Source organism: Podarcis liolepis, assembly GCF_965112155.1.
Source record: "Podarcis liolepis genome assembly, chromosome: 2".
NCBI classification, from domain to species: Eukaryota; Metazoa; Chordata; class Lepidosauria; order Squamata; family Lacertidae; genus Podarcis; species Podarcis liolepis.
In genome coordinates, this window is record NC_139555.1 from 31,405,426 (window position 1) to 31,427,679 (window position 22,254).

At 50.1% G+C, this 22,254-nt stretch overlaps 2 protein-coding genes across 3 annotated transcripts; one reads left to right on the forward strand and one right to left on the reverse strand.

The window, feature by feature from the left end:
• The first annotated feature begins 2,401 nt into the window (after positions 1 to 2,401).
• On the forward strand, positions 2,402 to 14,942 carry LOC310699325 (uncharacterized protein). Its single transcript, XM_083486988.1, has 7 exons — positions 2,402 to 3,473; positions 5,107 to 5,190; positions 5,772 to 5,860; positions 8,210 to 8,395; positions 10,081 to 10,218; positions 10,669 to 10,861; positions 11,528 to 14,942. Exons 1-7 carry the CDS (start codon positions 2,696 to 2,698, stop codon positions 11,833 to 11,835), a joined length of 1,776 nt encoding a protein of 591 aa, XP_083343114.1. The 5' UTR covers positions 2,402 to 2,695; the 3' UTR covers positions 11,836 to 14,942.
• TMEM235 (transmembrane protein 235) lies at positions 9,245 to 21,028 on the reverse strand (the record flags this gene model as incomplete). 2 transcript variants are annotated; one of them, XM_083487006.1, is made up of 5 exons in its annotated part: positions 20,943 to 21,028; positions 20,677 to 20,912; positions 17,228 to 17,308; positions 15,506 to 15,643; positions 9,245 to 13,269 (listed from the first exon to the last, which is right to left on the reverse strand). In XM_083487006.1, exons 2-5 carry the CDS (start codon positions 20,894 to 20,896, stop codon positions 13,037 to 13,039), a joined length of 672 nt encoding a protein of 223 aa, XP_083343132.1. In that variant the 5' UTR covers positions 20,897 to 20,912; positions 20,943 to 21,028. The 2 variants fall into 2 exon arrangements, with proteins under 2 accessions (XP_083343132.1, XP_083343133.1); XM_083487007.1 differs by having other exon boundaries at positions 13,037 to 13,269; positions 20,677 to 20,908; positions 20,943 to 21,021.
• Positions 21,029 to 22,254: the final 1,226 nt, after the last annotated feature.

A 22,254-nucleotide genomic window follows, 5' to 3' on the forward strand; every position in this document is an offset into this window, starting at 1 on the left:
CTTGTCCCGGTTCCAAACGGCCTATAGATCTCAAGAACAAGGCATCATGCGTCAACCACAAAGAGGAGGAGGTTTATGGAGCTCATAAAACACGTTTTATGCAGTTACGCTGGGAGTTGGGGTCAGCTCTGCCGTGAAGGCTTGTCACTACAAGCGAGATTGGACCAATCTTCCCAGCAACAGAGTTCATATCTCTGACTTCCTTCCTGGTAGCGGCTGGGGAAGCATTTTAAACATAGACGTACACACACATTTTTTTCGCAAAATGGGCCAAACTAGCCTCTCATCCAGCGATGAGGCAAGCCTGTGGATACTTTTCCAATAACCATTTGGCAGACTACCCGCTGGCAGTGTCTCAGCCATGGCCAGGAGAAGGCCATAGCCAGGAATATGAGGACTGACTTGAAGGAGGAGACTGGAATAATACCCCAGTATCACAGAAAGCAGAGTACAGTAATTAAACTTCAGTGACATCACCTCATCTCCAGTTGAAACAAAGCCCATGCAATTGTTCAGCCATTTACTCTGTGGAGTTGCAGGCAGCCCATTCTCTCTCTGTCTTATCCAGCCATGGCCACATACCCCATCGACAGTGCAACTTTACATCAGCTTTGGCCCTGGTACAAGAAATTTCCCTCCTACTGACTTCAATGGGTTTAAAAGTAATTATTGAAACCTGTGCAAGATTTTATCAGGTTTGAAGTCCTGCTGTGCATAATGCGAATGTGTGATGGGGCAGGTGAACAATATTATGATTCTATCTCTGGCTACAAAGATACAGATTCTATCTCTGCCCAACTGTGAGGCACCCAGGCAGAAATGAAAAGAAAGAACAATGCAAGGAGACTGCGATTCTTGTTCGTTTTAAAATGCGGGGCACGGGTCCCCTCAAGTCCGGGGTCATTGACGCAATAAGGGTTTTATGGTCGTTTGGGCAGGCTGTTTAAAAATTATGAACACTCACCATGATCCGTGCCTCAGATGAATGCTTTGTCCCATTGGTGGCATGATTTCTGACTTGATGGGATTTGGGGAAGTTAGGGGTGGGATGGGGAGTTGTCTCTGCAATGCGAATTCAAAAAAGTCAATTATTGATTTTCAGTGCCACCCTACGCATGCCTAGCTGGAAGTAAACGCTACTGGGTTCAATTAGATTATTAGACATACTCCCAGCCAGGTTGACTGCAGCCTGTCAGGAGTCTAAACAGGAGCGCAACTGCTGGCGGAGCGGTGCCTGCGTGCCTTTTTGGTAACATTTCTTCTTTTAAATCCCCAGACTTGCCACTGGGGGCGGGGGGGGCGACAAAGTTCCATTGCCTCGGCTGAACCAGACGCCCAAAGGCAGGTGGTGGAGGAAGGAAGCAGGCGTACGCTGTTACTATAGAGATAAGGGGCATAGACGGACTACAACATCCAGCGTGCCTGAGGAGGGAGATACTTCCGGAAAGCCTGCCATTGGCTCCAATCTGAAGACGTCACCAGTGTGCGGATGACGCTACTCAGCCTGGCCAGAACCGCCAATGAGCGCTCAGGGGAAGAGCGGGGGGATGTCGCTCCTCCAGCGCGAGGGAAAATTAAATGACCGGTGCCTTAAATGTAGTGGCCCTGTGATAGCTCATTTGGGAGATCATAAGACTCTTAATCTCAGGGTCATGAGTTCGAGCATCACGTCGAGCAAAAGATTCCTGCATTGCGCGGGTGTTGGACCAGAAGATCCTTGTGGTCCCTTCCAACTCTACAAATCTATGATTTTAGACACAACCAGACTTTCGTATTGGAGCCCTGCTTGTATAAATAATCATTTAAACATTTCCATTGTTTCTGAATTAAAATTCTAGACTAACCTTGTGAAGAATACAGAGAACATAAAGATTTGATTGATTATGAAAGAATCTAAGGAAGGGAAATGATTGAGCAGATGTAAATGCGAGTAACACAACTAAGAGACGTGTGGTGAATGCGGTGGAAGTCTTTTATAATATTTTAACTAAGATTTATATATTGCAGTATTTGAAGCAAGAATTTGGTAATATTCCAGGTTATGAAAAGTATTTTTTCTCTTTTTTGGGTCTTTTTTCTATATATATATTTATTTTTCCTTTCCTTTCTTTTTATTTTTATTAGTTTTCATTTTGGAAAACATGTATATAAGTGTGTTTACAGTGTTATGTGTTGTTCTTTGATGTTCTTTGTTTAATTTCTATTTTGGGGAAAATAATAAAAATTAATTAAAATTAGGATTCTATGTGGGGGAGAGGGAGAGAAGGGTGCCCGCTCGCTGCCACTTTCCTGATGGCGTCGTCGAGGGGAGGAAAGGGTTGGGTTGGCTGGTGGGCGGGAGAGGAGCAAGACCACCCTTTCCCCCCACCTCAACTGGAACTGTCCGTCCTATAGCTTCTCACAAATGCAGTTTCTCTCCTCCCCCATCCCGCACACGCTACCATGCCATTTCTAAACCGGACTATAACTCCCACCGGCACTATAACTCCCCAAACGCCGCGCGAACGGGGCAGAGAAAGATCCCGGCGCACTTGCTGTATTCTGCACAGGGACTACAACTCCCAAAACTCTGTGGGAACAGGGCAGAGCGAAATCCCAGCGCCCGAAGCATGCTGGGAGTTGTAGTCTGGCTCCTTAGGAGAAGAGCGTGCAGCTTTGGACTCTGCCCAGTTTGTGCTGGGCGGAAGAAGCGGCGATGTCGCTGGTGCCGGCGCTGCAGACCGGGGGAGAAATGGCCAGGCGCGGAGGTCGTGCCCTCCTCGGCAAGGAGCTCCATGCCCGCATCTGCTCCTGCTGGGCTCCCGCCACTCCGCCTGCCACCAGCCACAGCGGGGAAGCCTGTGCACCGAGCAGCTGCAAGGCTGGTTGCCCTGGGTTCAGCAGCGACTCCTGCCAGCCCGTTGGCTTGTGCAGGCAGCCTGGGGCTATTCTGTCTCGGTTTTCTCGCAGGCGGTGGGGCGTGGGCACCACCCTGGTGCCCTCTGGGCACGGTTACCGCTGCCGGATATCTAAAGCCTGCATGCATCAACTCAGACCGTGCCAGGGACTTGGTGCTTGCCTAGCCCTCCCACGCTGTTGGTTCCAGGGTGTTGACACCTTTCTGAGTCAAAAGGGCCCGTGTAAGGCCTTTTGCAGCAGCTTAGCCCACCCAAGCTCTACTCGCCAGTCGCTTAGTGCCAGCCTCAGGTCACCTTGGCTTATGAAGATCCTGTTAAGGACATACAGCCAGTCAGTCACTGGGCAACATTGTGCCAGTCTACCTTGGTGGTACACCAAGCAGCCGTCTTCTTCCCTTGTCCCTGCTTCAAGAGTGGGCAAGCATAGTTACCATGCCAGTCGCCCAGCAGGGACTGAGTGCCACGTGGTGGATCTGCGCAGTGACACTGTGACTCAGCCGAGCCCCGAGATGAGGCAAGCCATGGCCCAGGCAGAGGTGGGGGATGATGACTACGGGGAGGACCCCACGGTCAATGGTGAGTCTGGGTGAAAAGGGGCATGCCTGGGGCGGTAAGGCTCTGCAAAGGGTTCCATGCTGCCACAGGCTAGGGTGCAACTGTGCCTAATGCTTTGGAGCAAGGCTGCTCGTTTTCAAGACCCAGCTGTGAAAGCAATGGCACTGTGAACGTCAGATATTTATTTTTGTTATTTGTTCTTCTTATTAAATTGGCATACTGCCCTTCATGGGACGCGGGTGGCGCTGTGGCTTAAACCACAGAGCATAGGACTTGCCAATCAGAAGGTTGGCGGTTCGAATCCCCGCAACGGGATGAGCTCCTGTTGCTCAGTCCCTTCTCGTGCCAACCTAGCAGTTTGAAAGCACATCAACGTGCAAGTAGATAAATAGGTACCGCTCCGGCGGGAAGGTAAACGGCGTTTCCGTGCGCTGCTCTAGTTCGCCAGAAGCGGCTTAGTCATGCTGGTCACATGACCTGGAAGCTGTACGCCAGCTCCCTCGGCCAATAAAGCAAGATGAGCGCCACAACACCAGAGTCGGTCACAACTGGACCTAATGGTCAGGGGTCCCTTTACCTTTACACTGTACCTTTATACTGCCCTTCATCCAAAGATCACAAGGCGATTCACAACATAAAAATACAATACCTTCCAGGAAAAACGTTGCATTTGGAGGGGAGCAGATGGAAAGGGCCGCCCTGAATATTTTATGGAAAGACAGGCTCTACACCTGGATTTTGTTTATTGTCATATAATATATAGTTTCCTGTGGCTTTAAGGGCCAGTGTTGGCTGCTGGGTGTCTGTCTCCAAGAAGAATTAATCTAAGCTCCATGGGTGATTTTAACATACCTAGTCTGCAAATGCTTGTGCCATAATAAAATCGTTAGCCTTTGAAGTGTCACAAGTCATTTTGCTGTTGTTTTTAAGAGACTACCCCTCTGGAAATTGCCCCAAACTTGTCTGAAAGGTGCTTGTTCATGGGAATAATATTCAGTCCACTTACGTTTTGCTTATGTTACTGGCTGAAATATTTGGGGGATGTATGTAAAATAATGGGACGCGGGTGGCGCTGTGGGTAAAACCTCAGCGCCTAGGACTTGCCGATCACATGGTCGGCGGTTTGAATCCCCGCGGTGGGGTGCGCTCCCATTGCTCGGTCCCAGCACCTGCCAACCTAGCAGTTCGAAAGCACCCCCGGGTGCAAGTAGATAAATAGAGACCGCTTGTGGGAAGGTAAACGGAGTTTCCGTGTGCTGCGCTGGTGCCGGCTCGCCAGAGCAGCTTCGTCACGCTGTCCACGTGACCCGGAAGTGTCTGCGGACAGCGCTGGCTCCCGGCCTATAGAGTGAGATGAGCACGCAACCCCAGAGTCGGTCACGACTGGCCTGTACGGGCAGGGGTACCTTTACCTTTACCTTTATGTAAAATAAACCCATTGCCAAAACGTGATGCTGATCATTATATATATATATTTTAAAAGCCAAGAGAGGCTTCAGCAACCTGGAGTAGGAGGTGTTAAAATTCAAATATCCTGATTCTGTGAACAGGCTCACAGTTGTGAACTTCTGACATCACACCCACACACCCTATGCACTATCTGAAACTTGAGGGTGGCTTCTTCTTGTCCTTGTGTTCTTATTTCCCTCTTCAGAACTGCAGAGAGTAGTGGCTGATCTCCTTGGAATGGAAGGGGCTCTGTTTGTTCCCACAGCCACCATGGCGAACCTCATTGCTGGTAAGTCTTATAAGAAGCAATCGGAGCTGATTTCCCTTGCAGCCCCTCGTACCACCTTCCATCCTGTTCTGGGAGGTCCCCCAACTCTTTGGAGTTGATTGGGTGGGAGCGGTGCCGTGGTGATACCCTCTTCTCCCATTGGCAGATGCCTCCACTGGATCAGAGCCCTTATTTACACCAGGCATATAAATACATATGTGCTCTGCCTATAACTTTAATGCCCTCTGTTTTATTATTATGTAATTAAACCACAGAGCCTAGGACTTGCCGATCAGAAGGTCAGCGGTTCGAATCCCTGCGACGAATCCCAGCTCCTGCCCACCTAGCAGTTCAAAAGCACGAAGTGCAAGTAGATAAATAGGTACCACTCCAGCAGGCGTCTTTTAATTTCGTGACTGCTGTCACCATCTGCAGTGATCATGGAGCCCAAGAAAGTAAAACTCTACATTATATATTTGTGGAGAGGATAACTATGACAGATTCATCCTCATTTTCTCTTGCCATCTGACTCTTAGTTCATTGTTTCCCCTGTCCCCACTATAGACCCCCCCAGTTCTCACCCTTGTCCTCTCTTGCCATAGTCATGTGCCACTGTCGCCAGCGAGGGGCGCAGCTCATGCTTGGGAGGGAATCCCACATCCATGTGTTTGAGCACGGAGGGATTGCACAGGTAAGTGATGCTGGGAGGGGACCCTGAAGCACCGGCCATCACCTAAGCCCACTGTGCCTCTTTCTACCCATATTCCATCTCAAAAACGAGGAACCAGATAAATGGCAAAGGTCATGTACTTACAGCTGCCAAGGCAAATGTGGTCACAGTCTCACAAAGGGGCCACTGGGATGCAGCTGTCCAAGGCTTTACTCAAACCTTGGCCAGAGGAGTGAGAAGCCTGGTGATGTGCTTCCCTCTAGTGGCCTTTAGCACAAGCTGCACCCTCCTCTCCTTGGATAGTAACAGTTCCCGACTTCATGCACAAGTGTCTCTGTGCTCAGCTCAAAAGAACATTGTGTGAAGATTGTTCCATTACTAAAGGACCAAATAGGAAATTGTCTTCCCCTTTCGTTCTAATGATTTGCCTTGCTACCTCCTATGATGTTTTGTTTTTTTTTAGCTGACCCCCCAGAATGCTTGCATGTTATGCCTGCAAATACCTTCTCAGAACAGTCTTTTCCACTAAGCTTTTGAAACGAACTCACTGATCCACTGTTGAGAATTGGAGATTATAAGCACCCGGTGTCTTATTCTTAGAGCCCTGGATTTTCTCTGCTGGTAATTTAGAAGGAGCTGGAACCCTGGGCACAGGAGATTAAGCTAGGTGATGTTGATTCCTTCTAGGTATGGGATATTTATTGACTCCTCATGCCTCGCCCCCCACCAACAGATGCTTTAGTGATTTGTCCCTTTGTTATACTTTGCAAGGCTTCCATTGCTGCAATGCCAGTGCATGGGTTTTGAATTCAATTGATCCAACCAAGGGATTTTCCCCTTGTGAGTAGAAAGCTATTTGCGGTCCTTGCATGAATCAGTATTTACAGGAAGCTGCCTTGTGGATTCTAACACTTTCTGCATTATCAGCAGGTTGCCCCATTTTCTGTTCTTCCATATGCTTAGCACGGATTGCTGTGTGTCTCTGGCACTCAGATCCTGAATCAGTGGTCCCAATGACCGCAGCAGGACTTAAATATATTTAATGCATTTTAGAACCTAGACGCAAGACTAACATGCTATGACTTCTGCCTTTAGATATGAGCACAACACAAAAATTGCAAAGCAACATTTTGGGTTGAGGTTGCTTGCACCTCCAAAACTACTACTTCTGTGTATTAATCCATTTAAATAATCCCAAGCTTCAGTCCTCCTAACTTTCCAAAACACCTATTGGCAGCACTTGCCTCTGCCTCCTATCAGCTCCCCCCATAAGTCTCCTGCCCACCTAGGCAGCCCAAACACAACCTCTCTGCCTTACAGTGCAAGGCTAGGCTTGTTTGCTCTGAATTAAGCCCCGCCTTGTTCAATGGGGATATAATTGCAGCTTTCGTTTTGCTTGATTAGGAAGCATCAGGATTTTTCTTGACCAAAGAACCTTCTCAAAGGTTCTGAAGTGTCTGTTCCCTACTGTGATAAGAATTTTAAAGTCTTAGATATATAATATATGTTTATAAATGTACCAGCCAAGCATGTACATAGATCAGCACAGGAAGACCGACCTGAAACCATTTTTGATTCCTAAACTGACCAAATGTTTTGTCTGCAAGGTCAAAGGAAAATGGAAAAGCCTCCCCATTGACTTTTCCTTCACAAATCCTGTCTTAAGGGTATGTCTGTGTTTGAATAGGGTGAGCCTGTGACCTGGCTCAGGAACTAAGTATTTATCATTACAAAAGACTGGCCAGGCTCCCCAGGGTATCCAATCAAGTGAGCATTAACAGGTAACCTGTCAGATGAGATAAACAATGCACTCAGATTTCTGCTGTAGACCACCTTTTCTGTGATGCATGTATGATGTATGGAGGGGTGGTCTTGAGCTCCAGGGCAGGGAATATAAAAATGTCTATATAAGGGCAGGCACACTTTTGTTCTGGGTTCCTCCTCCTTTCCTGCGTGTGAGGGGAGCACCCTGTTGCAACAGATCAATAAAGATCAAGCTTACTAGCTGCTGTGCATCCCAATATTCTCTGGTTGGCCTCTGTTATTTTCTCCTACCAATAAGGAACCTATGTAAGGACTCTATATGGGCTCTTGGATACCCCATAAGGGGAAAGGGCAGACTTTTGTTTACAACACTACAAGACCAGATGGCTTCACTATCACAAACAGCCAGGGGCTGTGGCTCATTCGGAGGTTTCATATGTGCTTGTGCCTTTCCATAAAGAACTTGGTTTTCAACCAAACTGGGTACCATATATTCACATTCGCCATAAACAGCATCGGAGTTGATGTTAAATCTTTTATCGGCATGAGGCATTTACCATGTACAGGCTTCGCCTGAGGCCACCCACCCACTTTGTTCTCACCCAGGTGGCGGGAGTCCATTCAGAGGCATTACAGGACCTGCCCAACGGGACCATCAATCTGGATGAACTGGAGCAGAAGATCCAGCGGGTCCACCAGAGCCAGTACCACCCCCGCCCTGAGCTCATTTGCCTCGAGAACACGCACAGCTCGGCCGGGGGAAGGGTGCTGCCCCTTAAGTACCTGCAAGAGGTGAGTACCATGAGTCATTCATCCAGACTCAACCCAACAGACTGGGAGAGCCTGGATAGCTCAGCAGGTTAGAGCATGGTGCTGATGATGCCAAGGTTGCAGGTTCAGTCCCCGTATAGGACAGCTGCGTATTCCTGCATTGCAGGGGGCTGGAGACGAGACGCTCTTCAGTGTCCCTTACAACCCTACGATTCTCTGACTCTTTCAGAAAATTCTTTTTTTTTTATCTTTTTATTCATTTTGTATTACCAAACAACAACAAAAAGAAAGGAAAAATAACAAACACATACCAAAGACAAAAGAAAACATCAACCATATCAGAAATACCTTAACCAACCAAAAAACAAACATTACAACAAATAGCAGTTGACTTCCCTCCATCTCGGTCTTGGGTTATGTGAATATTAAATCCAAACTGCAGTTTTTCATTATATAACATCTGCGCATCGCAAGAATTATATCACGCCTACTGTGATTTTTATATCTCTAGAATTTGTTTCTGTATATGTTATAAATTTAGACCATTCGTCAATAAACTTTCTACCTTTTTGCTGTCTAATGTTCTGCGTCATTTTTGCTAAATCCATATACTCAAATAATTTAATTTGCCAATCTTTAACAGTCGGGATATTTGGGGTTTTCCAATTTTGTGCTAATAGAATCCTGGCAGCTACAGTTGCATATTGAAACATTACATAATCTTCTTTCTTAATCTCCTCTCCGATCATTCCCAGAAGGAAGGCTTCAGGCTTTTTGACTCTTTCAGAAAATTCAATAGTCTTTTCGTTGTGGTGGGTATTGTGAGCAATAGCTGCTGTGGTAGCAGTAATAACATTTTATTCATTCAAGTACTTTCAGCGTTTGTATTTATTTATCAATATTTTTAATAGTTGTGTTTATTTATACAATAAATAAAACTTTTTTTAAAAAAAAATGTTGCAGCGTATCTCGACTCCACCCAAAATGCATGCATGTGTAGTGGAGGGTGGAGGGTTTTCCCCCCACCCCCACTTTTCACCTTAATCCACACTTCCAGGATGCTTACGGTTGGCTTCCCCACCCTTATCTCGTTTCCTTCTCCCACTCCTACTGTCACCCTTAAGTTGGCACATCTACATTTGGTAAAGCCCTGGAAATTCATAGGTCCTTGTCAGGCCATTTTGGGAGGTTTTGGTCATACCTCTATACTTAGGGAGGGTATCTCTAGATATGTATCGACCCTATTTTAGCGGGGGTGGGGGGGCTCCTTGCTTTAAAAAAGCTCTTTGCAACTGCCAGGCACCGCACCACCCAAGTTTGTTATTAGAGGAAGTGATGATGATAAAAGAAGACCCCCAACTTAGCACCCCTTGGCTGGGCTGCCTGATACCAACAGTAACCCCAGATTGTCTTTTAGTTTTCTTGCAGAGCAGGGGCCCTGATCTCATGAGGCCCCTAGAGCTGCACATAAAGTGGAACCTGCAATGCCCCTAAGAAAGGCCACCAGCTCTGGGACGTCTTCCCCTCTGCCTGTCGCAAGCCTTAAAGTCAGGCTTCCAGATGCTTTGAGACTACAATTCCCATCATCCCTGACCACTGGTCCTGCTAGCTAGGGATGATGGGGGTTGTAGGCCAAAAAACACCTGGAGGACCGAGGTTGAGGAAGCCCGCTTTAAGTTGTTGGCTGAGCTCCATTCTCTACACAGGTGCACCAGGTAGCCCAGCGATACGGGCTGCGGATTCACATGGATGGCGCCAGGGTGCTTAACGCCGCCGTGGCCTTGGGAGTGCCGCCGGCTCATATCTCGCAGCACTGCAACTCCATCTCCCTGTGCCTCTCGAAGGTAGGTTTCTGCTGTGGCTCTGAACAGGGTGGATTTCGGGGAAGAGTGCAAGCGCAGTACCTGCGAGGCTCACCTAACCGTGGGGACTTAGGAAGCTGAGCCAGACCGCTGCTCCATCCAGCTTAGTATTGCCTACACGGACTGGCAGCGGCTCCCCAAGATTCCAAAAAGGGGCCCCTCCCAGCCTTACCTGGGGACTGAGCCTGAGACCATCCACCTGCAAAGCAGAACTGCAATCCTTCCCTGGCAACGTGTTTAAAACCTCTGCGATCCGTCCTTGGATTTGCAGCAGAAATCAGCAGGATTCAAACAAAGCTAGATAGAGGCTAGTGGAAGGGGCTGTGCAAGAGCTTCTCCACGCAGAGTCCCCAGATGGGGGGCCGAGAGGTTTGGGATTCTCCATAGCCTCCACACTGGCTAACCCCATCTTTTCTCTTTTCAATGACACAGGGTGTGGGAGCACCAGCCGGGGCACTTCTGGCTGGAAGCGGAGAGCTGATCGCCGAAGCCTGGTGCGTGCGGAAGCTCCTTGGGGGTGGGATGCGCCAGGCAGGGGTCCTGGCAGCCGCTGGCCTGGTTGGATTGAGCCGTGTGGAGGAGACGCTGAAGAGGGATCATCACAATGCCAGACACTTCGCCCAAGGTGCCTGTTCTGTGAGGCTGAAGGAGGGATTGATAATGCCTAACCTCTGCTGGGGGGACGCGGGTGGCGCTGTGGATTAAACCACAGAGCCTAGGAGTTGCCGATCAGAAGGTCGGTGGTTCAAATCCCCGCAACGGGGTGAGCTCCCGTTGCTCGGTCCCTGTTCCTGCCAACCTAGCAATTCGAAAGCACGTCAAGGTGCAAGTAGATAAATAGGTACCACTCCGGCGGGAAGGTAAACGGCGTTTCCGTGTGCTGCTCTGGTTCGCCAGAAGCAGCTTAGTCATGCTGGCCACATGTCTCCGGACAAACGCCGGCTCCCTCGGCCTATAGAGCGAGATGAGCGCTGCAACCCCAGAGTCATCCACCGCCAGGCCTAATGGTCAGGAGTACCTTTACCTTTACCTTTACCTTTAACCTGGGCGATCGAGGCTCACCACCCCTTCGCTGACACAGGGTGCCCCCTTGAGCCAAGGCTCTGAGGGTAGATTTCTCCAGCTCCTCCTATGCTGGGGTCAGCTTTCAGTTCAGATTTCAGCAGGCCAGCCCTCCCTGTTAGTGGGTGAGGATCTCTCTCAATTCCCTATCCACCCACCCATTTATCCTGTGGTTCGATAACTTATCCCCGCTCGCCATTTTAAACCTCAAAGTGTTTTCACTTTACAGGTGCCTTTGCCCTGGGCTCACCTCTCTGCTCCGTAAACCCCGCCACCGTGGAGACCAACATCGTCATGGCAACTATCTCGGCTCCCGGGCTGACCCCAGCCAAGCTGTGTGAGCTGATGGAGGCGGTGAGTGAGGAGGAGGTGGCCGCCACAGGCCAAGCTGTCAGCGTGAAGCTTTTCCCGTGGGGCGAGCGTCGCCTGCGCGCCGTCTGGCACTGCGACGTCTCCCTCCGAGACACGCAGCTGGCTGAGGGCAAGTGGCGCTTTGTCCTGGGCAGGTGGGAGCAGCAAAGCGCCGGTGTACACTGAAGCCAGTCTGGCGGGCCAGAAGCCAAGTTGGCACGCAGGATGTCAGTCTGAAACAAGCCAGGGCGTGCCGAGAAGTCAAGCCTGTGATTGGTCAGCCCTGGCCTAGCTAAAGACATGGTCCACATGGCTCCAGCCCTATATGGCTCTACAGAGGAGAGAAGCAGGCTTCAGCTTCGCAAGCCACCTGCTATGGGGGAACAGCAGTGGGAGAGCCTGCCCGTTTCCAGGAGCGGCTCTGGCAGCCAACAGATTCTGTTGCCAGACCAAAGGAGCTGCATCACTTCATGGCCTTGCAGGAAACGGTCCCAACATGGCTTCCACACACCCACCCCACAGCCTTCCTGCATCCTGAGGGAATGGAGAGGGAGCTTTGTTTCCCAGGGATGCTCTGCTCCTGTTCTGTTCAGGCTAAGGGATACCTGCCAGCTACGACCTGTAGCTTTAAGAAAAGGAGCCTGAGCTTGCTTTTTTATTTTTCCTCCTCCCTCCCATTCCCTTTTACCTTTTATCTTTTTGATTATAACCCTGAGGGCAAGGGCTGCCTTACGACTGATTTCTGTAAGCTGCTCTGGGAGCATTTTTCCAGCTGTAGGAGAAGGGTAGAAATCCTTTGACTAAAAAAATGGCACCTCTTCCTACCGGAGGAGGCCCCAGATGCATCAAGGAGGACCAGCAGATGGGCATGCTTGGAAGGGAAGGAGCATCAGCTATGCATACCAAGAAACAGGGAGAAGGAGCCATGGATCCTTCAGGTGTTGAGTTAGGACAGGGATGGGGAGCTAGTCCAGATGTTGCTGGACTACGCTCCCATCACCCCAGGCCCATTTGCCATGCTGGCTGGGGCTGATGGAAACTGGAGTCCAGAAACATCTGGATGGGTCACACAGGCCTCCTACCCTTGGGTGAGGAACAAGGCCCTAGCTGTTTCTCTTCCTCAGCTCTGCTTACACACCAAGAGTTGAGTAATGAACCCAGCATGTAAGGATGGCAACCGCTGCACCTTATCGATGGGGGTCCCTCGCCCCTTCCACATGCATCCCTCAGCCTGGCACACCCACAAGCAGATCTTCGGAACACCTTGCGGTCCATGCAGGTTACGTGTTGTGGCTGCACGACAAGAGGGGGATTGGCAGCAGTGGAATTTTCACCCCAAGAAGGCCAATCAAGCAGAGTAGGGTTATGTCACAGCCCTGACAATGCATCAGATGAACACCGCACAGGCATCCGGCTTCAGGCGGAGCCCCTGAGCGGCCAGGAGAAGCAGGATGCTGGCCAGCCCCTCGGTGCCAAAAGAGAGCCAGGCAAGGGCCAGGGACCAGCCAAAGGCGATGCGGACGTGCTCGAAGCGCTGCTGGTCAAACATGCGCACTGTCTCGGCGAAGGCTGCGCTGGAGTAGCAGATGTAGGTGCTGGTTCCTGACAGGGTCAGCAGTGCTGGGGGGAAGGGGAAAGGGGACGGGTCAGTGCCAGTCCTGTAGCAGACACTGCCCCCGATCAGGGCTCATGCCATGCTGCTCCTAACCATGATAACTCAAAGGAGCATCCCAGTAAGTTTCTGAGCACAATTCAAAGTGTTGGTGCTGACCTTTAAAGCCCTAAACGGCCTTGGTCCAGTATACCTGAAGGAGCGTCTCCACCTCCATCGCTCGGCCCGGACACTGAGGTCCAGCACCGAGGGCCTTCTGGCGGTTCCCTCCCTGCGAGAAGCCAAGTTACAGGGAACCAGGCAGAGGGCCTTCTTGGTAGTGGCACCCGCCCTGTGGAATGCCCTCCCACCAGATGTCAAAGAGAAAAATAACTACCAAGCTTTTAGAAGACATCTGAAGGCAGCCCTGTTTAGGGAAGCTTTTAATGTTTAATAGGTTATTGTATTTTAGTGTTTTGTTGGAAGCCGCCCAGAGTGGCTGGGGAAACCCAGCCAGATGGGCGGGGTATAAATAATAAATTATTATTATTATTATTATTATTATTATTATTATTATTAGTCAGAGGCAGTAGGGTAAATATTATTGTTGCGAATCATCATCACAATTAAAATAGCTGGATTTATTCACATGATGGATGCTCCGAATAATATTGAATGATACAGTATTCTCATGTTTTTTTTAGTGGGGTGCAATTGAATCTATATGCAGATTTGGCTCATTAACCTGGGAAGGTAGCCCTAATAATTATAATGTTTATTATTTACACACCATCCACCTGGCCTGGCTTCCCCAGCCACTCTGGGCGGCTCCCAACAGAATATTAAAAACACAATAAAACATCAAACATTAAAAACTTCCCCAAACAGGGTTGCCTTCAGATGTCTTCTAAAAATCAGATAGTTGTTTATTTCCTTGACATCTGGTGGGAGGGTGTTCCACAGGGCGGGCCCCACTACAGAGAAGGGCCCTCTAGGAAAAGGATAACTCTTGATGCTAAACCTCTGCTGCTTTCACATCACCTGACCCTTTTAATGGGAGAGGCCAGTGGCTGCATCTGGGACACCCTCATTTGTCCTACCACTGAGCTAGGGTTCCCCAACCTCCACATGTCTTGTAAGACAGAGCTGTGTTAACAATAAAACATCATCAGGAATCCAGTCTGCAGTCAGTTCTCGGACAAGTGGCATGAAGGATAGCAAGTAGAGATTAGCTTTTGTATCTACTTGACTGTCAGACCTCCCATGCCCACATGGGGCCTGCAAGGAGAGCGGTTCCACCAGCCAAAGAACTTTCCTTGTCCCAGTGTAAGTCAGCTTGGATCAAGTGCTAATCCCCGGCGCTTGCAAAGCAGAGATGAAGGACCTGTGGCCCTCCAGGTGTGCTTGGACTTCAGTTCCCATCTTAGTGGCTGGGGGCTGGCAAGAGTTGGAAACCAACAGGTGTTAGAATTCCTGCTCCGTGATTGCAGTCATGGGATTGTTGTCCATCACATGACGGTATAGGTTTTGACTCCACAGAGTAGGAAGTGACGGAGACAGGATGTTTGTATTACTGTGTTCCGTGAAGTGGGACTATTGTCCTTTGTTCTTTTTCTCTTTGCTGTCTGATGCTAGAGAGAGAGGGAGCCATGTTGCAGTGCTCCGTGTGTGTTTATATGTAAATAAAGTAGATTAGCCAAAATGCTGAGTTGCTGAGGTCTGTTACTCAAGCTGCGAAGACTGCGGATCCCTAAGTGTGCCTAAGTGTCTATTGGCATCGGTCGCTGTGATGTTCAGGCTGAAGAAAGCTTTTGAAGCTCCCGAACGATCAACCAGGAGGGAGAGAACATGCCAGTCGGGCATGTGCCTCTGCCAGGGTCCTACTCGAGTGTAGACTGAGCTCTTAACATCAGGTCCCCCCATCCCTTCTGCAAAGGATTCTGGGTAGGCTCCTCCCCTTGTTGTGAGCAGTCAAGAGTCCTGCTTTTTCTGCCTTCAAGGAAGGGGAAAGGCAGTGAGGACAGGTCAGGAGTCGATGATGAGACAATATGTGGTTCCCGTGGCACCAAGACCACAGCACACTCGTTTGCACCTTGGTCTCACCAAGGGGCAGCTGACCTGATGGCACTAAGACAGAATCTGCTAAGTATTCCCTGAGAGCAAGTGTTTAATGACATTTTGCCATGTTGCGGGGGGGGGGGGGAGAGAGACTGATAAAGAAAGAAAACCTGGTTTCTCCCGCTCCAAAGACCTAGCTTCACTCACCACCCAGCAGAAAATAGCAGCCTGTGAAGAGCAAAAGACGGGAGCTCTGGACCAAGGAACCGATGACCCCACAGATCCAGCCAAAGACGATCAGGACGAGGCTGAGAGGCAGCAGGACCACAAAGGCTCGATGCATGGCTGGCAGAGAGACAGAAGAGGGGGACATCCAATGGAGGGGGAAAGCAGGATGGTGTATTAGAGAATAGGTGAATGCAGCTTTACAGATGACCCTAGAGGTCACTGGGTCCAACCGCTGGGCAATCCAGGGACCCTATTGCTACAGCATCCCCGATAGGTGGTCATCCAGCTTCTGCTTTTTAAAAGCCTCTGATGGAGAGCCCCCCACCTTTCTGTTTCCTCCCTGTGACATTTTATTTCAAGAAACAAATCGCCCTGCTCGCACCTCCAAAACAGTGCTCGTCTTCAACCATAATCTGATTTACAGAATGGCCTCCAGCGATAAAGGCTGGGCTCACACTCCCGCTTACTGTGCACCTACTGCTTTTCCAGTGCTGGGTATTTAATCCATATTCACACATTATCTAAAACAGGCATTCATCCTGTTATAAAATACCACTGTTGGATGCAGCTGTTTCTCAAACCAGCTTCACACAGATTAAAGTCCTTAAACTCGGCCTGATTGGTCTATGGCCAAGGTGTGGACACTTTTGCCTAGGGTAAAGACGAAGGGGAGGGGGGACCAGCTTCACTGACCACTAAGGTGGCACAGTCAACACACTCTGAGACTCAACACCAGTGGTGCAACTCGAGGTGCCCCCAAATGACCACTCTTAAGTGTGGCAGATGATGGCAGCAAACAGGCCCAGCACCAGCACCTGGGGCTCATCCTGGCCACCACACCATCCTTTCTTGTTGCTGCTGCTACTTTTTATCATCATTAAAAACATTTTATAGCCAGGGGTGAGCGCTCCAGGCATGTACAGGGTTACAGATACTAATTCTATTATTTTTTTCTTTAAAAAAACATGCAATCCATTTCTACCACAAAATGGGATTTATTCCCACTTAAATGTGTTCAGCAAATGCAAGCTCTGTATCATCCCTGTAGTCAAGACGGTCCTATGACCCAAGTGAGTTTAAAATGTGAAGCTGTATATGCTCAGAGTGTATTTTCTTAAATTGGAGTTGGAGAATGTTTGCATTCCTTTTTAATTTGTTTGCTTTGCTCTAACATGGAGCAGTTGTAGAGCATGGAATAGTGATGGGAACAGAGAATATAAAGGTTGATTTTGTGCTTCATGACTGAACCCTGTTGGATCGGGCAAAAAGGTCTTCTAGTCCAAGTATCCTATTCTCACAGGATAAGCAGATACTTATGAGAAGGCCACAAGTGCAGCAGGGCACTTACCACTTGGGATTCCCAGCAGCTGGGTTTTCAGAGGCATATGGCTTTCAACAGAGTGGACAGAGCATTGCCATCATATCTAATGACCATTAATAGCCTTATCGTCCATGGGTTTGTCTAATCCTCTTTAAAGCTGACCAATTTGGTGGCCATTCCTACATCAGTCAATGTGGTAACACACACACACACAGCCATCTAAAAGGATCCCCCCTATAGCCACAAAGTCCAGGGTCCAAAATTACCCAACTTCATCACGCCACCCCCACCCCGAGAACACACTTCCAAACTCCATCTTGCTATACAGAGATTCCCACCACCATTCAAAAGGCTGAGCCCACATTAGGCTGCCTACTCACATATAAGATGCTGGAGCGATGCGGGAACTTGCCAACTCTCTGTGCCGAACGGGTCTATTAGAGGCGTGCAGGCGTTCTGCCCTGGGGGGAAGTGACAAGGAGAGGAACAGCATCAAAGGATGATCAGAGATCCAGCCACAGAGTTTGCCATTCCAAAATGCTGCCTCCCACCTTCAGCAGTGCTAACCTAGACAGGAATCTTTACATCTCCAACACATAATATATCTGGGACCTTGAACAGACAAGAGAGGTGGAGCTAACTGGGTTGAGGTTGATTACCATGGGACTCCTCTTATTAAGCCCAGAGCCTTTCTTGTCAATAAGATGGGGTGGTGGGAGAGCACAGTGGTGGCTGGTGCCCATTGACACGGGTGGGGTGGTAGGCAGCGAGATCAACAGTAGATGAAGCCTGAGCCAATGACAAAATCAACCACCGTATTTTTCGCTCCATAAGACGCACCTGACCATAAGACGCACCTAGTTTTTAGAGGGGGAAAGCAAGGAAAAAAATATTCTGCGCAGAGCATGTAAGCGGCTCTCGCTTTTCTTGCTTTAAACCCTTCCATTCGTCCTCCCGCTTCGCTGAGAAGCCAGCAGAGCAAGCTGTGCAGCTCTTGCTGAAGCCAGCAGAGCAAGAGCGATAGCTGCGCAGCACCTCTTGTTCTGCTGGCTTCCCAGCAAAGCAGGATGAGGGATGAAAGGGAGCCCTTACAAGGGAGCGTTGAGCAGAGCCTGGCAGCAGCTCTTGCTGACTTTTCCAGGTGTGGGAAGGGACAGAGGGCAGCCCGTCAGTCCCTTCTCCCTTCTCAGGGAAAAGCCCCCAAAAGCTGCACACACGCTCCGTGCGGCTCTTTAAAGGGAGCGCAGAGCAGAGCCTCCTGCCTGCATTCACTCCATAAGACACACACACATTTCCCCTTACTTTTTAGGAGGGAAAAGGTGCGTCCTATGGAGCAAAAAATACGGTAATTCTAGTTTTTGCCCCATCCTCTTTCCTGCTGAGTTCTCCAAGGACAATGTAGACGGAGGAGGAGGAGGAAGCTGAAAGTCAGTACCATCCCCTGGACTGCCTGTAAGTAAAAAAGCCAAGGCAGGTGTGGTGCTGTCTGGGGGAAGTTGGTGGGGCAGGGCCCCATTTGACCTAAAGGACCAGTCTCCACTAGGTGAGCAAATCAAAGCAGCTGGCCGACCTGCCTCACACTCATTTCTCCCTATGACATTGCCACAGCAGCTCCTTCATTCCCCTCTCTGATTTGTATCCATCCAAGGTACCTGAATTATCACTTTTTTTGCAATGGAGGAGTAAGAACTGGGGCTAGGAAGTGCACTCTTCAGGTGTGGGGTGGAACTAGCAACTTGAAAACTTCTGATGGTCTTTGCACAGCACATACTGGTAATTATTTTTCTGCCTGTTTAAGTAATTGCAATGTGTTGTGCTGTATGGTTTTTAATTTTAATTGTTTTTTTTTAAAAAAACATTGCTTCTTCTATGTCTACAAGTTCAGGCTGCAATACAATAAAATGCCTACAGTATAAGAAAAAGAGGCAATAAAGAAGCAGTCAAAGACCAGTATGAATGGACCACCCGAATGAATCTCACTGACCATTGTTTGGGAGCCCTCGCTCTATAGGCCTGGAGGACTTTGAACCTTTCCTTTCCTCCCAATAGGACAAACTGGTGTTCACGCACAGCAGAGGATTCCCAAAAGGTTCCAAAATCCCAGAACCAAACAGCTTGAGAATGACAGGAATTGAACTTGACAGAGAGGAAAATTCCAGCCTCAGCTGTATGGTTGTAAATGTACTTCTGGACTGTTGCTATTTGTGGGTCGGATTCAAATCACATTCCAACCAATTCAGCCTGTGCAATTTAAGGGCAAATCAACACCATACATTTAAAGCACATGGCACACACACACCTTCGCAAGAATCCCAGAAACTTTACTTTCCCCCTACAAAGCTACAATTCCCAGCCCCATTAACGAACTATAGTTCCCACAAAACTGACCTTTTGCGGCAAGGAAAGTGTGGGGTGGGGGAGTAGGACACACTGGAACATGGGAGTAGCCAGAATTTATTGGGGGGATTGGCTCTATGGGGGGGCAAGAACCCAGTTATCAGCGATGCAGTTGGTCAGTTAGTTAAGTATTTTTATTTATTTACTTGATTTGGGGGAGAGCAGCTGCCCCCCCCGGCTACGTCCATGCACTGGAAAATGTGGAATAACAACGGCTTGATTCAAGGACTCCCGCAAAAAAAATCAGGATGGCTGCTCGATAAACAGGTGGCGTGGGAGCGACCTCCGAGAGCACAGCTCAGATGACAGCAGCAGGCTCTACTCCGCCCGCCCCCGGCTGTGATTTATTTAGCAGGGGGCACATCCACATGAGCCCAGAGGGGCATCAACACCCAGGGGTGTCAGAACTCCTGATGGGCGCCAGAGCGTGAAAGCGAACATTCGATGCGTCCCTCTGACATTTCATATATTTGATGGAAGTTCAATCGGGTCTCTCTTCTGAACAGAGAGCTGAAGAAAGCGCTGCCTCTGCTTCCCCCTCCCCTTTCCTCCTCTCTGACACCCCAGCCCTCCTTTCTCTCCAGGAGGGCGGATTCTTGGCTGCAATCCAGTTCTTTCTTTCTTTAATCTCTTCCCCCCACCCTCACCCCTCGGCCCCAGCACAGAAAGTTATAAATGCGTGAAAATCCGTGAACGTTAAAGCACCACCGGGATGGCTGAAATTCTTCGATTGCCAGCAAAAGGGGGATGGAACAATTCCAGCTCGCCTTAACCTTATACCAGGATACTGCGATTATAAGGCACCGGGATCCCTTCTCCCCACCCCCAAATGTATACACAAACCAGGGAGTACAGTACTAGTTGCAGGTGAGCGTCGGGGTAGCCCAGGTGCGTAGGAGAGCAGGGGCTTGGGGAAAGGGCAGCCAGAGCACCTGCTTTGCATGCAGATGGTCCCAGGATCAATCCACGGCATCTCCAGGGACGACGGTGAGAGAACTCCGTGAGAAAACCTCGAGAGCTGCTGCCGGCCAGTGTTGGCAATACTGACCTAGGCGGACTAGAAATGCAGCGTCCTATCTTCCTAAACAAACGGGTGAAGCAGAATCAAGACGTCTCCAGGACGCAGAGACTTGAGTAGGGCAGAGGAATGCCGGCTGCCACAACTACTCACCACCAAGCGATCCATTTTGTAACCCGACGGCGATTCCTCCGTTAGCAGAAAGTTTTTTCACGACTACTGAAACTGGCAGATCCAAGCCTAAGCTCGTGTATAGGTTTTTATTTTTGTGGGGTGGGGGGCGCTCGACCCCCGACGCGATCCACTTTGGATCCTAGAAAAAGCACCCTCCTCTCCGGATCCCAGTGGCAAGGGAAGCGCGGGCTGCTCCCGTCGCGAACCCGAGAAAAGAAGGCGCGCGCGGCGCATCCCTACCTTCGCAGAGGCGCCAGAGTCCGGAGTGGGAACTCAGCTGCTCGGCGTCCCGAGCGCTGCTGTTGGCCGAGTCCACGCTCACCAGGTACCAGTAATCGGTGCCCAGGGCCGCGGCCAAGAAGGCGAAGCTGAAGAGCCCGCTGAGCGCCGCGCCCAGGCACAGCGCGCCGGGAGGCACCACCGCCAGGGCCCGGCGGCAGCCGCAGCACCTCGCCACCATCCCGCCGCCAGACTTGCTCGCACAGGCGCGGCCGCCCGCCGCCGACGCTGCTGCCTCTGGCGGCGGACACGTGGAGAGAAACAGCGGCAGCCGAGCGGGAGACTCTCCCTTTCTCACTGCAACGCTCCGGGGAGGGGGCGAGGGACAGAGTCAGGTGGAAACGCGCGCGCGCCCCCCAAGCCGCATCTTCGCGGGGGTTGGGGGCGAAGCCACAAGGGTACTTGCGCCCCAAATTGGAGCGGCCGCAAAAAGCCACCCTGCCAGCAGCAAGCTTCAAGGTCAAAGGCTGCCTTCGAGGAAGCTGCGATCTTCTTTCCAATTAAGTCGTGCCCCCCCCCCCCAGGCTTAGTTCAGTGGGAGGTGGATCCCCCGGGCCTCTTGTCCCTTAGAGGGCGCCTCTCATCATCCCGCCATTCTGAGAGCAGGGAGGGAGGGCGCCGCTCAGGAGACTTTCCCCCGCGTTTGCTTTCCCGCTCAGGAAAGCGCGCGCGCGGCCCCGGCTGGACTTGCAGCTCCTCTGGTGAGCGAGGTTTAAACCAGAAGCAGGCGCTCCTTCTTGGACGGATGCCTGGAAGACCCCGAGGTCTCTTCCTTTCCTTCCCCTGCAGAGACCAGCCACGTCCCTCAGCCTTGCTTCTCAAAAGAGCCGGTCTACTACATCTCCTAGCTGCATGGGAGAGCGCTGCTTTCCTTGCAAAAGGCCCCCAGGTTGAGTCACTGGCTATGAGAGGATGGGAGAGCAGCTGCTAGTCAGTGTAGGCAATACTGGTCTAGATGGGCTAATGGCCCTATTCCTATGGTCGTCCCCACCCCCCACCCCCGCCTCAGGAGCCCCCAACTGGAGTGGATTTCAGAATGAAAGAGGCAAGCCACCGTGCTTAAAGAGGTGCTGCTTGTTACTCCTTTGGTTTTTTGCCTGCCCTTCTGCCAGGGCACCAGAGAAGGCCTTCCCCCTCCATTCCTAGGCACTCACAACAAGCCTGTGAGGGCAGGCTGAGAGTGACTGGCGAGCTTCATGGCTAACATAAATGAGAACCTGCAACCAACACAGACTCTCATTTAAGAGCTAAGCTGGGCGTTGAAAACAAACAACGCCTAGACAGAGCTCTGATAGTAAATCAAAATAATAAGAGACAGCTGGGGAAAGAGCTTTTGATGAGTATAAGGGGTTTTTTTGTACAGCGGGTGGGATTAGTAAGCGACAATACCATCAGCTTTGGAGTTAACACAGAATGTGAAGACGTTGGATATCGTTAAGTGACCTAGTGGTAAGCTTTATGTTCACTAACGTTTTTTTATTTTAAATTGTTAATTGTAGAGCTGTCAGTTAAAGTGTTGTTGGCACCTGTCTCTCTCTA